This window comes from Juglans regia, chromosome 10 (assembly GCF_001411555.2).
Source record: "Juglans regia cultivar Chandler chromosome 10, Walnut 2.0, whole genome shotgun sequence".
Classification (NCBI taxonomy): Eukaryota; Viridiplantae; Streptophyta; class Magnoliopsida; order Fagales; family Juglandaceae; genus Juglans; species Juglans regia.
Window position 1 is genome coordinate 8,465,857 of NC_049910.1, and position 12,788 is coordinate 8,478,644.

Consider the following 12,788-nt stretch of genomic DNA (forward strand, 5'->3'; position numbering starts at 1 on the left):
ACATATTTAAAATTTTATATTGTTAATTGTATAATTATTATATAAATAATATTTATAATATTTTATTTTTTTTATTTTTTATTCGGTCGGTCCGGTCCAGTCCGGTTCGAGAAATCTCCACCCCGGGACCGGACCGAAGACCGAAACATTCTTATTTATTGGATCGAAACCGACCATGCATTTGGTCGGTCCGGTCGGTTTCTCCGGTCCAGACCGACCGGTTTACACCACTAATGAAGATGATGAATAACATTTTTCCAATCTCGTCACGCTCCTGACTACCTTCCATATCCTATCAAAGCAAGATTCTGATCAGTAATCGGTCCCAAATATCAGCTCTAATTACTGACAACTGCATTAAACAGAGTTGCCGTCGGTTCGGTTTTGGCCATCGTTAATCTTAAAAAGAGACCCAGTTTGGTACTGTTCTAATGATAGTTACAATTGTAATTATATAAATAGTATATAATTATTTTAAAAAAATAAATAAATATAAGATTTATATAAAAAAAAATTAATTTTTTAATAATAGACTTCATTCAAAACAATTGCGTGATGCTTGTGCATGTCACGATTGTATTACTCGTGCTAGTAATACTGTTGATCGCTTCCATCCTTCTTGCAAGGATCACAGGCTTAGGCTCAACATATTGTTGGCAAATGCATTTGAGTGGCGATCGAATGCGATATAGTTGCTTTGGGAATGAATTTACGATACATATCTTCAACATATTCGAGTCAGTGATTTTCTGCCACGGAGATGTTCTAACAGAAGAATGACTTAACCTATTATTTTTCAGAGAATTATATGTATGTGATTCAGTTCATGACGAGTTCAGAGAAATATTATATATTTGTAGTAAAGTTCAAACTTATTCAATACAAAAAATACAGTTTATTCTACACATACAACACAGTTATTCTGGGTTTAATAGACTGCTGTTCCTCGTCTTCACTGAAAACCTGGACCCTCTATGGCATCCCACGCAACTGCACAGAGGTTACTTGTGTGGCATCTCGTGTGTCGTTGATGTGCTGATTGTGATGGGCACTGGACATATTAGGGAGGATTATCCTTGATGGCCTTATCTTTGTCGAATTCGAAGAGTTTTGATATCTTTTCCAGATCGAGACTTCGGAAATCGATTGAAGAAAGAGACCTCCGATAATGAGGCAGTATTTTGCCTTCATTCGGGTTGATGATATCACTTACGGAAGCCTGCAAGAGTGTAGGGTTCTTGATGTTCTTGAGAGCATTGGGATGAACCTGAGTTTTTGGTGCCCTCTTTTGATCAGAACGACCAACTGGGGATAAGGATGCATCCGAGCTTCTGTCATTCCTAGTTGTTGTGACGCTAGAGGAGGCGCTGCTTCCACTGTAACCCATCTCTTGGCTCTGCATTTGTGCCTCTGCTTTCTTCCCCTGCAATGAGTTTTAAGGAAAACATAAAGAAGAAAGAAGAAACTCATTTATATGCAGCGGCATATGCTCAGTACTCCATTGAAAGAAGAAGAGGTAGTTCAAGTGGATTCAAACTATTCTTCATGCTTTAAAAAAACTATCTATTCTTTAACTAGACTTCTTGTTTATCCTAGATTTTTCATTTTGATTGATGTAATTAATGCATTAGAGTAGTTTTTCATGTAAGTGGTTAACTATGAAATCATTTAAAATGCGACAGAATTAATTGATATGATTAGAGATAAACAATTAATGGTGAATATTTCTCATATGACCACAGATTTGAATTAAGATTTTCACCTCTACTATATCCCCCTATTTTCTGAATACCAAGCTCAACAACTAGGGTATACATTCATTTCATATGGTAATTCAAATTCAAGATGAGAAGTAGTATTTTTTTTTTATGTCGGGGAACCTCTTCAAGGCAAGGCCCTTCGGACCCACTCCTGTAGAGTAAACTATGGTCCCGTGTACTACACTCTCGAAAGTTTTCCTACACAAAATTGATTAAATCGCTGGCTTTTCACCAGGAGGTGTGGCCACAAAGGATTATTTGCACCCATTAGGTGTTAAACTTTGAACTTTGAACCTTAGACCTTGGACCTTTTAGACCAAACATCTTCTATAAAAGCACTGTAAAAGTCTCTATGATGCACAGCCATCAAATGAACTAGACATTAGGGGTGATAAACGGTCCGGACCGACCGTTTCGGTCCGGACCGGACCGGACCGAGACTTAGACCGGTCCGGTCCGGTCCATATTTTAGAGGACCGAAAACATTCGGTCCGGTCCACGGTCCACGGTTTTTTCGGACCGGACCGAATGAAAAATTAAAAAAAAAAAGTATTTTTTATATATATTTTATATATAATAATTGTACAATTAACAATATAAATTTTTAAATATATTATTAATATTTGTTAATATTCTATAAATTAACAATATTTTATATATATCTTCATCTAACCTATCACTATTAACAATATAAAATTTTAAATATACTATTAACACTTGTTAATATTCTATGAATTAATAAATATATAATATCAATTAGTTAATTATATAGTAATTATATAAATTAATAATATAATTTTCATCTAATTTATTATCATTGACCATATAAAATATTTTTTTATTGAGTTTGTTACATAATCCATATTAATAAGTCACTTAATTTAATTTAATATTTTAAATAAATTTTTTTATTAATTATTAAAAAAAAAAAAAAGAGGGCGGACCGACTGGACCAGACCAGCTATCGGTCCGGTCCGGTTCGGAAAAATGATGGACCGAAAATTTTCGGTCCATCGCCAGACCGGACCGGACCGTTTGCAGCCCTACTAGACATACCCTGCAAGTCTGACTTCACATCCGTGGCCTTGCCCTATTACCATCTCCATTTATTTTTTTTTATTTTTTTTTGTTTGGGTATTGCTTAGATTTGAATATATATTTCTCCTTGCATACAAAACGAAATTCCGTCTTCCTCAAAAATAAATGTCACTCTTAATGGAAGTATAATTTCAACTGAAGATGTTGCTCTAAGGTACTGATCTCAAGGTGCAACATCTTACCTCTTTATTAGAATCAAAATCTTCAGTGGGTTGCTCAATGATCAGTTTCTTTCCCTGATGACCATCAACTTTTGTTCGAGTTGATTGTTTTGTTTTAGAAGTCCTGCGCCTGTAAGATGGAAAATCACAATTAAGTAAATTCATGTAGTTTGGACATCCAGTGGAATTGATCGTCACAGCCCACAGAACATACTAAGCTGCTATTAAAGGTTTTGGTAGGAGACATCATGATCGGTACATAGAGTTATTCATCACATCATTGAGGAAAATAATTTCACATTATAAACTAAAATCATACATCTTCCGATCACGGGTTTTAGATTGATCCTTCTCTTTCCTGGGAATTGGTAGAGCTGAAAGATTGCACGCCAATGGGCTTGAAGAAAAGAACTGAAAGCAGAAATAAAAAAATACTCAGAATAAAGGGTAAATTTTCTTTTATGATTTAACTTTATAAAAGCAGGAGGAAGATAATAGAACGTGTTCATTAGGAACACCTGTATTCCTCTATAGCTATTTCTTTGTTTATTTTGCTTCTGGAATAAGCCTAAACAGCATATGCTTCAAGTTTAAGATGGCCTTCCATTATTTCTCCCTTGTGCTTCTATTAAACTTTAATCAATTACATGGAGCAAAGTACCCTTCATATCCCAAAATCTTCTAATTTTCTAAAGCTCTTAGTACAAAGTTTTGGTTCTACCAAAGAAAAGGGCTGAAATGTCGTTATACCACTAGCAATGAGTACAGAGGAAGAGCTTGCCATCTATTATACTCACTTCACTATGGAGAGCAGAAGCAGCACTGCCACGAGAGGTTGGGTCTAGAGCAAGAAGTGTAGTCAAAAGGCCAAATGAAGAGGTAGGTAAGGGGCTGAAGGCTTCTTCAATACTAGGCCTATAATGCCGCGGTGGACGGAAGCTTGCCGGTAGCTTCATTTTGTTCCAGTAATCCTCTGAGGGTGAACCACAAAGTTTGAAGATCTTATGAAGCTGCTCAACCTGTGTACAACAGAGGCAGAACTTAAAAACAGCCAGTATAGAATCATTGCACGCATATCCTTAAAAGAAAAGTAGTAATTATGCAATGCATGCATGGAACAGAATCTATCCAATTTTTCTTCTGGATTTGTATTATTGAAGGCGGTTCAACCTCTGTTCTCCCAGGCATAAATGGTCTTCTAATAAACATCTCTGCCAATAGGCATCCTGCACTCCAAAGATCAATACCAGCTCCATAATCCGTGGAGCCTAACAGTAGTTCTGGAGCCCTATACCAGAGTGTCACCACTCGGCTTGTAAGGGAACGCTTTTGTTCAGGATCATACACGTTTGCAAGACCAAAATCAGCAATTTTCAACACTCCCCTACTGTTTATTAACAAGTTGGCGGGTTTAATGTCTCGGTGTAAAACTCCTCTTTCATGGCAGTGCTGGAGACCAGAAAGTAGCTGCTGCATATAGCACTTGACCTGTGCTTCATTGAGCGTCACACCAGGACGTGAGATAATCCCGGTCAAGTCAGACTGCATGAAATCGAAAACCAGATAGAGACTATACTGCATCCTTGAAGTGGCTAGTCCTTCAAGCTTGATCACGTTGGGATGATCTAGCATCTTCAGTGCCCTAATCTCTCTTGCCATGAACTTCACACTTTCAGGCTCCGAAGTGTCAAACCGCACTTTCTTCAAAGCAACAATCTTTTTGGTGTCCCTATCGACAGCTTTGTACACATTGCTGTAAGTTCCTTGCCCGATCTGTAAAAGCAACAAGTTTATATACAAAATTGCTTTAAATCAAATTACTTTTTTATATTTTCTTTAATTAAAATTTTTATACCTGAAATTTTCTAATTATATCTGACTACTCATCATTGATGCTCATGCTGTGTTTCTAATCGTTTACTAACATAATTCTGACAAATAAATGGATTATTTTGATCATTTTGGGATTTAAAAACTATTCCAAAAAACACAATTTTTAGTCAAAACATCCCAACCTAATTCAAACTAATGTTTTAAATTCCATTTTAAGTGATCATTTCGGTTAAAGTACTGGAATGGATATTTTAATATCGGTACATTTCGATATATCATTTCAAGATTAGCTATACGTGTATATATATATATACTTGTATATGGAAGTGTGTATCACGTATATATTTTTGTATGTGTATCTATATATATATATATAATATTGAAGAGTAATGTTATATATAGTCGTGGAATGTGTAAACGCCGTATAGTTGTTTTGAAAAAGAGTATGGTCAACTATTAAAAAATTAATTTTTTTTCATGTGAGTCTCATATTTATTTATTTTTTTTAAAGCGATTGTACGGTGTTTGCACATTCACGATTGCAAGTATCATTTCTCATATTGACAACGTACGTTGAAAACATGAAATGGAGATTTTTAAAATGGATATATAAGTTGAAAACATTAAAAATAATATTAGTAGAGATAACGGTGTTAAAAAATATAAACTTAAGTTGAAACACACAAAAAAACAAAGACAAAAAATAAAGGGTCAAAAAATTATTAAAAATAATGAGATTTAAAAAACATAATGGAACATATTTAAAGTTACAAAATAAAAAATAAGATTCTATATTACTTTTAGATTTTAAAATTATATGAATGTTATTTAGATTTAAAATTTACAAAAATATCGTCTAAACTAAAAAAAAATACAATTTTGCCATTGAAACGGTCCAAAAGAATTCAAAAATATGGTTAAGATCTTTCTATATATCTCCAACAGGTAACTCATCCAAGAAACTCGAACACCTCCCCTCTATCAAGTCTTCTTTCTAATCTCCCTATCCTCTTTTAAATTTGGGTGTCGCAAAGAACAAGGGAGGAAGAATATTTGAAATAAAGAAAATCAACAAATGCAGCCTCTCCCACTCTACTCCTTGGAGCTAGAACCTCTCTCTCTCTCTCTCTCTCTCTCTCTCTCTCTCTGTGATCAGTTGCTTCCTCTCCCTATTCATACGGTTTATATGAGAAACTACAATCTGAAAGCCTCTCCTCAAACCCAAATTATTCAGATTTCAATACCAAGAATTCCAGTCATCATAGAATGGAAGCAGAGTCAATCGGACATAATGAATACAGTACAAAACTTCGCTTATGCATTCTAATAACAGAAGGATCTAATCAATATCATCAATATACTAACCTTAGCAAGTTTATCGTAGGAATCGGCGCTCTTGGAAACCAAACCCGACAGCAAATCTCCAGATACATTATCAACAAGCCACTTGGGCCACCCACCCACAAGCTCATCCCCTCCAATCTTCTTAGACCGAACCCTCTTCGACGCATTTCCACTCTTCTCCTCTCGGTCTCTCACAACCACCCTGTCTCCCCCACCGCCTCTTTCAGCATTCACCCCACCCACAATATGCTTATCTTCGACTTGGCAATTTATGGGCACCGCAGCGGCCGAGTCCTTAGGAAGCTGGTTGCGATCAATGGGTCTCCCTCCCCCAACAAACCCATTCTCCGATTTCAACTTCTCAATGCGTCGAGGGGGAGAGTACATGGGAGGCTTTGCCAGAGTACAACCCATCGCGTCTCAGCAGTTGAGTCGAAGTCTATGCTTTCTTTTTCTTTTTTCGTGAAAATCTAGGTGGCATAGTAGAGACGGGTCTGTATATGGAACATTTTGATGATAACAAAGGAGAGAGCGAGAAGAGGAGATTGAGAGCAGATGATACACGAGGCCGGCATGGTTTTGGAATTATGGTAAATGAGAAGAAGAAAGATGGAGAGGAAACAGAGTTGCATGAGGTTTCTTCTTCATTATCAACGACTTCGGACTATGTTTTCAAGGTGGTAGCAGCTTTGAATTATCTACTTATATACACTGAAATTACACCTCAATTTTGGCGGGTAATATAAAATTCATGCGGGTGTCTCCAATACGAACACAGGCAAACAAACATAAACCTCAACCCCCGCCAAGCTTAGCGAGATAAAACCGATAGACACGGCTGTCTTCATTTACTAGTGTTCTAATGTTGTTTACAAAATGGACGTAGTATTGCTGCTAACAATTCAATGTAAGGATATTTTGAACTCTAAAAAAACAAAGTTAGTCATTCATCTCAGGACAAAATATAGACTCTAAAGACTAACGCAGATTGGTTTAAGAGAAAAATCATACATCAAAATTGGGAATTCTGCAGAGGAATTCAATCAGAATATGCTTTGAACTGATTTCCTTGAATCTGTGACGAATAATGGATGACATTACGGAGCTACTGAGAAATTTGGTTCTTGCTAAATTTACATACAAGTTCTCTTTTCATGAATATGGAGGGTTCCCAAAATAGAAACACTGTCCAGCAATCATTAGCATGTCTTTACATCTTTCATGTTAGCATTGGAAAACAATCCAAGTCAAGAGTCTTCACACCATGGCATTTTTTGTGAGATAGTTACCCTATTGATGATGTCAAAGTACCATATTCTTGGGTCTTGGTAGACTTGTTCCAAAACTTTAAGTTGCATGTATGCTCTACAATAATTACTCCATCCATCTAAGTGGTTAGCTTACTCATTTCTTAGCTGCTTTGTTTCCCTGTACTTTCTTATCTTCAACAGCAACCTTTCCAGCCTCTAACTTAAAAGCGATTCTGGAATGCGTCAAGACTGCCATCTAACAAATCTACTTCAGATAATACCGTTCCACAGATATGCTTCTGAGAGATGGGGTAGGCCAAGATCAAAGGGTCCGAGAGAGTCAGTCTGTATTAAGCAATAAGAAAATAATCAAATTTACCATTCACGAAAACATACATAGGACTTTAATAAAGTTCTAAGTGAGAAATTCAAGTACCCATTTAATGCCTGACAGTCCAAGACTGCTCTCATCATGATATGTGTGCGAAGAAAAGAACAGGTCTATTTCAGATTCTTGACAAGCATAATCTTCTGGAAACACAGGTTGACAGTTGCCCTGCATAACGCATACATTAGAACACTTGTTAGAACTTATCATCAAGGCCCACAAGTCTCATGCTGTTTCAAGTTTCAAAAAACCTATATTCAAACTATACTAGTGAAATATCCTCACGACATGATCTTCAACAAAAAGTGAAAACCTAGCCTATTCCCAAACAAGTCGCATTCAGAAAGTCCAAACCAACGGTTGTTTAGGAATCAAGCTCTTACATATATTACTTTCAAATTCCTAAGGACCAAGTGATATCCCACCAAACCCAATGCAAAACGTCAGCATGTATCATTAGCAAGAAACGCCTGGACCAAATATCATGCCTATCAACAAAGTTCCTGAATTTCAAGTTTTGAACAAAGCCATGATTGATGAAGAAACCAAACTTCTAGTTGGAGTGTACAGAGATTCGTGATCCATAATAGCAAATCTCTTGTTCGTAAGAAACTCCAGAAATCAATCAGTGATTAATCAAGTGTGTGCTTTGTATTAAAAAAAAACTAGCATACATATTGCTTACATACAAGGATCATACTAAGTGAATAAATGGATTGAAAGCTACCTGACTATTACACCTGTTAACCTTTCAAATCCATATTTAAACCACATAAAACTTGAGAGAAAACCTTAGGTGCATTGAGAAGTTTGAAGGACTTGGAACCAGTATCATATTAATGGTCAAATGGGATTGAAAGCTACCTAACTATTAAACCTGTGAGTTTCCAAACTCCATCTTGAAGCCTCATAAAATTTCTATTGCAATAAAGCAATAAAAAAACACATGAAGGGTTTTTTTTTTTTTTTTTTTTTAGCAAACCTCGGCTGCATTAGGAAAGTTGAATGACGCGGAACCAACATCCTGGCCACGGCTCCCTGGATAAGCACTTCCAACCAAAGGCAGAACATCCTTTTCTGAGGGTGAGAATCTTTGAAAAGGAAACGCATGGCACGTTTCTTCAGCATCCAATATAGATGAGTGTGGGTCTTGAGTGGATGACCTTAGACCCTGAGAACAATTTGTTTGGGCAGCAATATAAGCGTCAAATGAATCAGATGTTGGTTGAGGCATCTGCAAGCATGCATCATTCCCAGCTGATTTTGGATCACAGTTATTGGGTTTGCCCTGTAGTGATGCTTCAGACAAGAGACCTCCAATGCTTATAGAAGTTAGACCATCAATGATCGGATCAGAATTGCTGAACTTGCCCTGTATGGATACTTCAGAGAGGAGGGCCCCAATGCTTATATTAGTCAAACTATCAGTCCACAGGGCTGATGATTGTCCAAGGCCATCATCCATCTTCGGTTCATTATCCTAGTTAGAACAAAATGAGCAAGTTTTGAGAATTGTACTCTCTTCTATGACATAAATTGCAACTGAATCTCTAAATAGAACAATGGAAAGCTCCTGTTGAAAAGACTAAATAAGAGTTTATCAACAAATACATGATCATTCCAACATCTAATCATGTATACATCTCTGCACAACCAACGAATGCTTAATCCACTACCACTTCTAACGACGGGTATAAGAATAAAATGCCCATGGAAAAGATAATCAACATGTTCAGAAAATTCCATGATTTTAGCTAAGAGAAAAAAAAAATTAAAAAGAAAAAAAGGAGCAGAAAACAATACCATAGGATCGGCAGGTCCGTTCACGACGTTGTCAGCATCAACAGCTACTTCACGTGGATTCATTTCTTTGAACGCTTCACTTCCTACCTCAGTTTTATTCCCTTCGACATCTGGACCGTCCTTATTAGTTCTGCAACCTTTCTCCTCGTATTGCGAAAAACCCTGAATGGGAGTTGATGTAGAAAGCTTACCAAAAGTTTCAGGCTCAGTATAAGAGAACCAGCCATACCTTGAAAGAGAAATCAAGTTAGAACTTCACATATACGATATTATGCCTGTGAGAAGAGAAAATGACCAGTCCTTGTACCTTAGGCGGAAAATTGCGGGGCTTCCAATAGCTTCATAGACATATCCCGCACTAATATCATTGTCATTCAACGTCCATCTTCTGTAACTAGACGAGTTTTTTAGTGCGTTATATGGGAAAAGCATAGGCTCCCCTAAAGCAATACTTGAACCTCCCCACTTGCAATTTAGGCGCTTAAGCACCGAAGAAATCTTCTTTCGAGCACTTAAAGTAAGTTCCAAGTATGGATTATGTCCATCCTAGAATAAAATTAAATTCAAATTAAATAAATCCCAAATAATTAAAGTCAGTTAATTCAACAGTCGGTATTTAACCTTTTCCAATCCCATGCGAGTGCTTTCATCTATTGGAAAAAGCTGCAACTTGATCTTCGTGTAGGGTATAAGTGTTTGTGAAACGCATTTCCTTTCCACTCGAAGATCTGGACACCTTCCCTCAGCTGTGCAAGAAGGTGGATATTGTTTAATTTTTACAACAAAACACGTCAGCTTGCCTGACGAGAAGGTTCAAGAACTTAAAACAGAACATACAAAATAACTATCTATGAAACTGATGTCCCATCTTTCTATTGCTTTACTTTTCATGCATATAAATTGAGTCCCAGAACTGGTAGAACTGACAGGTCAGACCATCAGTTAATCTTAAACCCTCTGCAAATGCAATTCAATTTTTAAAATAGAGTTAGGATATGCCTCACCTGCAGGTTTGAAACTCCGCCCGCCAGTTCTCTTCGTGGACTTCTTGGCTCCAGTGCAACCTATGTCTGCCTTGCGCTTTGAGGGAACCTTTGCCTTCCTGTTTTGCTGCCTAGTAGTTTTCATGGTGGTTTGGTTTTCCTGTTAATTGATCCAAGCACTAAACTAATCAGTATCCCTCTTGTAGAAAAGCAAAAATTGAAATCCAAGCTTCCAGACCACAGAGATCAATTATCAGAACTCTTCTTGCATGGGAGTTATATTGGATTGCATCTATAGAGCACAATAATCTCCATGAATTTCACAATCATGATCCAACCATGTTAAGGCCTTCATTGACTTGCAAACCCAATAAAAAACTAATTAAAATGAAAAAACCAGAACCCTTATAATTGTTTCCTACGATTAAGATAAAGTTTTGACTTCCTAGGAACACAAAATTTTCACATTCCTCAACACTGTCACATTAACCAAATGAAATCTAAAGCAACAAACTCCCCATTTGTTAAGCATTAAATCTATCATCCTTTCCTCCTTGATCTCTGAAATTGTAACACCAGTCCAGTATGAGGTTTTCTCTTTCTATACCTTCAAGATATAACTTAAAGAGTAATAAGCAAAAGCTAGGTAATCGCACAGGCCCTACCATAATATAGAGACTAATTCACCTCAAATTCCCAATTCTTTAACCCATTAGAAAACCATCCCCAAACTTAAATATTCCAAGTTTTCCACACATTTAAGGTGATCTTCAAACACACCATAATTTAAGGTACCAGTTTAACGTAGATCAAACGTTATAAAGCAATTGGCTTCATCATATCTGTTTTCATTAAACACGCTCTACGGAGAAGTATTAATATAGCACATATCAGTCTTTAAAAAAAAAGTGAACTTATATCAGTCACAGGATCATACATAGATAGATCAAAAGGCAAAAACAGGGTGCTTTACGCGGTAGATTTTGGCATATGGACCAAAACCCTAAATTCAGTGGTACGGTTAGTGTATGCTCTAACTAAAAAAATTCCTTCATCCAAATCAAATCACGATCTATAGTTCCGGTCGTTACAGATAAACAAAAAGGCCACGAGAGGGTTTGTGACGGTTTCGGACAACACATACATACAGAAACGGAGTTCAAACGATTCGAATAGACATTTTCACTGAATCTCGCATCAAAGCATGGCCAACAACTCCAACATCAGAATCGTTCGTAGAATTAAATTGACATAAAATCTAACTTGTTTCGAAAGCGGAAAACTAAAAAATGTAGATAACATTCGTAATGAGTAGACAAATGAAAATGAACAGGTTGATCGAAACTTGAGAGTTGTAACATGAACAACTGCAAATAAAATAAAAATGGATTAATGCTCCCATACCTGAATCCAAGCCTATCCACTTGAGAGAGAGAGAGAGAGAGGGAGAGAGAGAGAGAGAGAATGCGTGAGCTTGGGAAGAAATGCTAGGAGCAGGCGGGAATGGGAACGTGAAGTATATATAAGGGATCTTCATTCATTTCAGTCCTCTGTTTGGGTGAGACTCGGTTTCTGGGAAATTTGAGTTTGGGAAAATATGTTGGGCGGGAGCGGGAATCTGAAGTTCTGAACACCTTCAATTTTTTTAAAAATATATAATTAGCGGTCTTCAGTCTTCAGTCTTCTCTTTACGGGGGAGAGAGTCTCGGTTTCATGACTTTTACACTGTTGTTTGGGCCCTTTGCGAAGGCCTGCGGGCCTGGGCCCTTACCCACTTAAAGGAACCCAAGACCTTCTTCTACTACCCAACTCAAATAATTTCATTCTTTTCTTTTTTTTATCGGAAATCTTAATTTATTAATAAGAGAAATAACATTATAAGAGGTGGGGATGAATCTTGTATACAAACAACAATACAATACATCAAATTTTCCAAATTGTATTTTTTAGCATGAGTCAAAGGTCCAAAAAATAATGCAATCGATTGTTTAATGGATAAGAGTAATACTAGATACAGTTTTAAAGTGTATAAATTATACGTATTCTCATTAAAATATGAGATCTACTATTAAAAAATTATTCATTGCCATTATTTGCAACAAACATTATTCATTGCCATGCTTTTGGAATTGCCGCGTTGGTGAATGTCGACTTGAAATTAGAATGAA

At 36.7% G+C, this 12,788-nt stretch overlaps 2 protein-coding genes across 2 annotated transcripts; both read right to left on the minus strand.

Annotated features, from left to right (window-relative positions):
• Positions 1-842: 842 nt before the first annotated feature.
• Positions 843-6,610, minus strand: LOC109009974 (probable serine/threonine-protein kinase At1g54610). The gene is made up of 6 exons (XM_018990658.2): positions 6,218-6,610; positions 4,190-4,792; positions 3,817-4,038; positions 3,339-3,430; positions 3,041-3,149; positions 843-1,417 (listed from the first exon to the last, which is right to left on the minus strand). Exons 1-6 carry the CDS (start codon positions 6,608-6,610, stop codon positions 1,061-1,063), a joined length of 1,776 nt encoding a protein of 591 aa, XP_018846203.2. The 3' UTR covers positions 843-1,060.
• Positions 6,611-7,150: 540 nt separating this feature from the next.
• LOC109009984 (TSL-kinase interacting protein 1) lies at positions 7,151-12,248 on the minus strand. The gene is made up of 8 exons (XM_018990669.2): positions 12,025-12,248; positions 10,642-10,780; positions 10,259-10,383; positions 9,945-10,183; positions 9,638-9,866; positions 8,817-9,314; positions 7,883-8,002; positions 7,151-7,791 (listed from the first exon to the last, which is right to left on the minus strand). The coding sequence occupies exons 2-8, from the start codon at positions 10,763-10,765 to the stop codon at positions 7,717-7,719; spliced, it is 1,410 nt and encodes a 469-aa protein (XP_018846214.2). The 5' UTR covers positions 10,766-10,780; positions 12,025-12,248; the 3' UTR covers positions 7,151-7,716.
• Between the last annotated feature and the right edge of the window lie 540 nt (positions 12,249-12,788).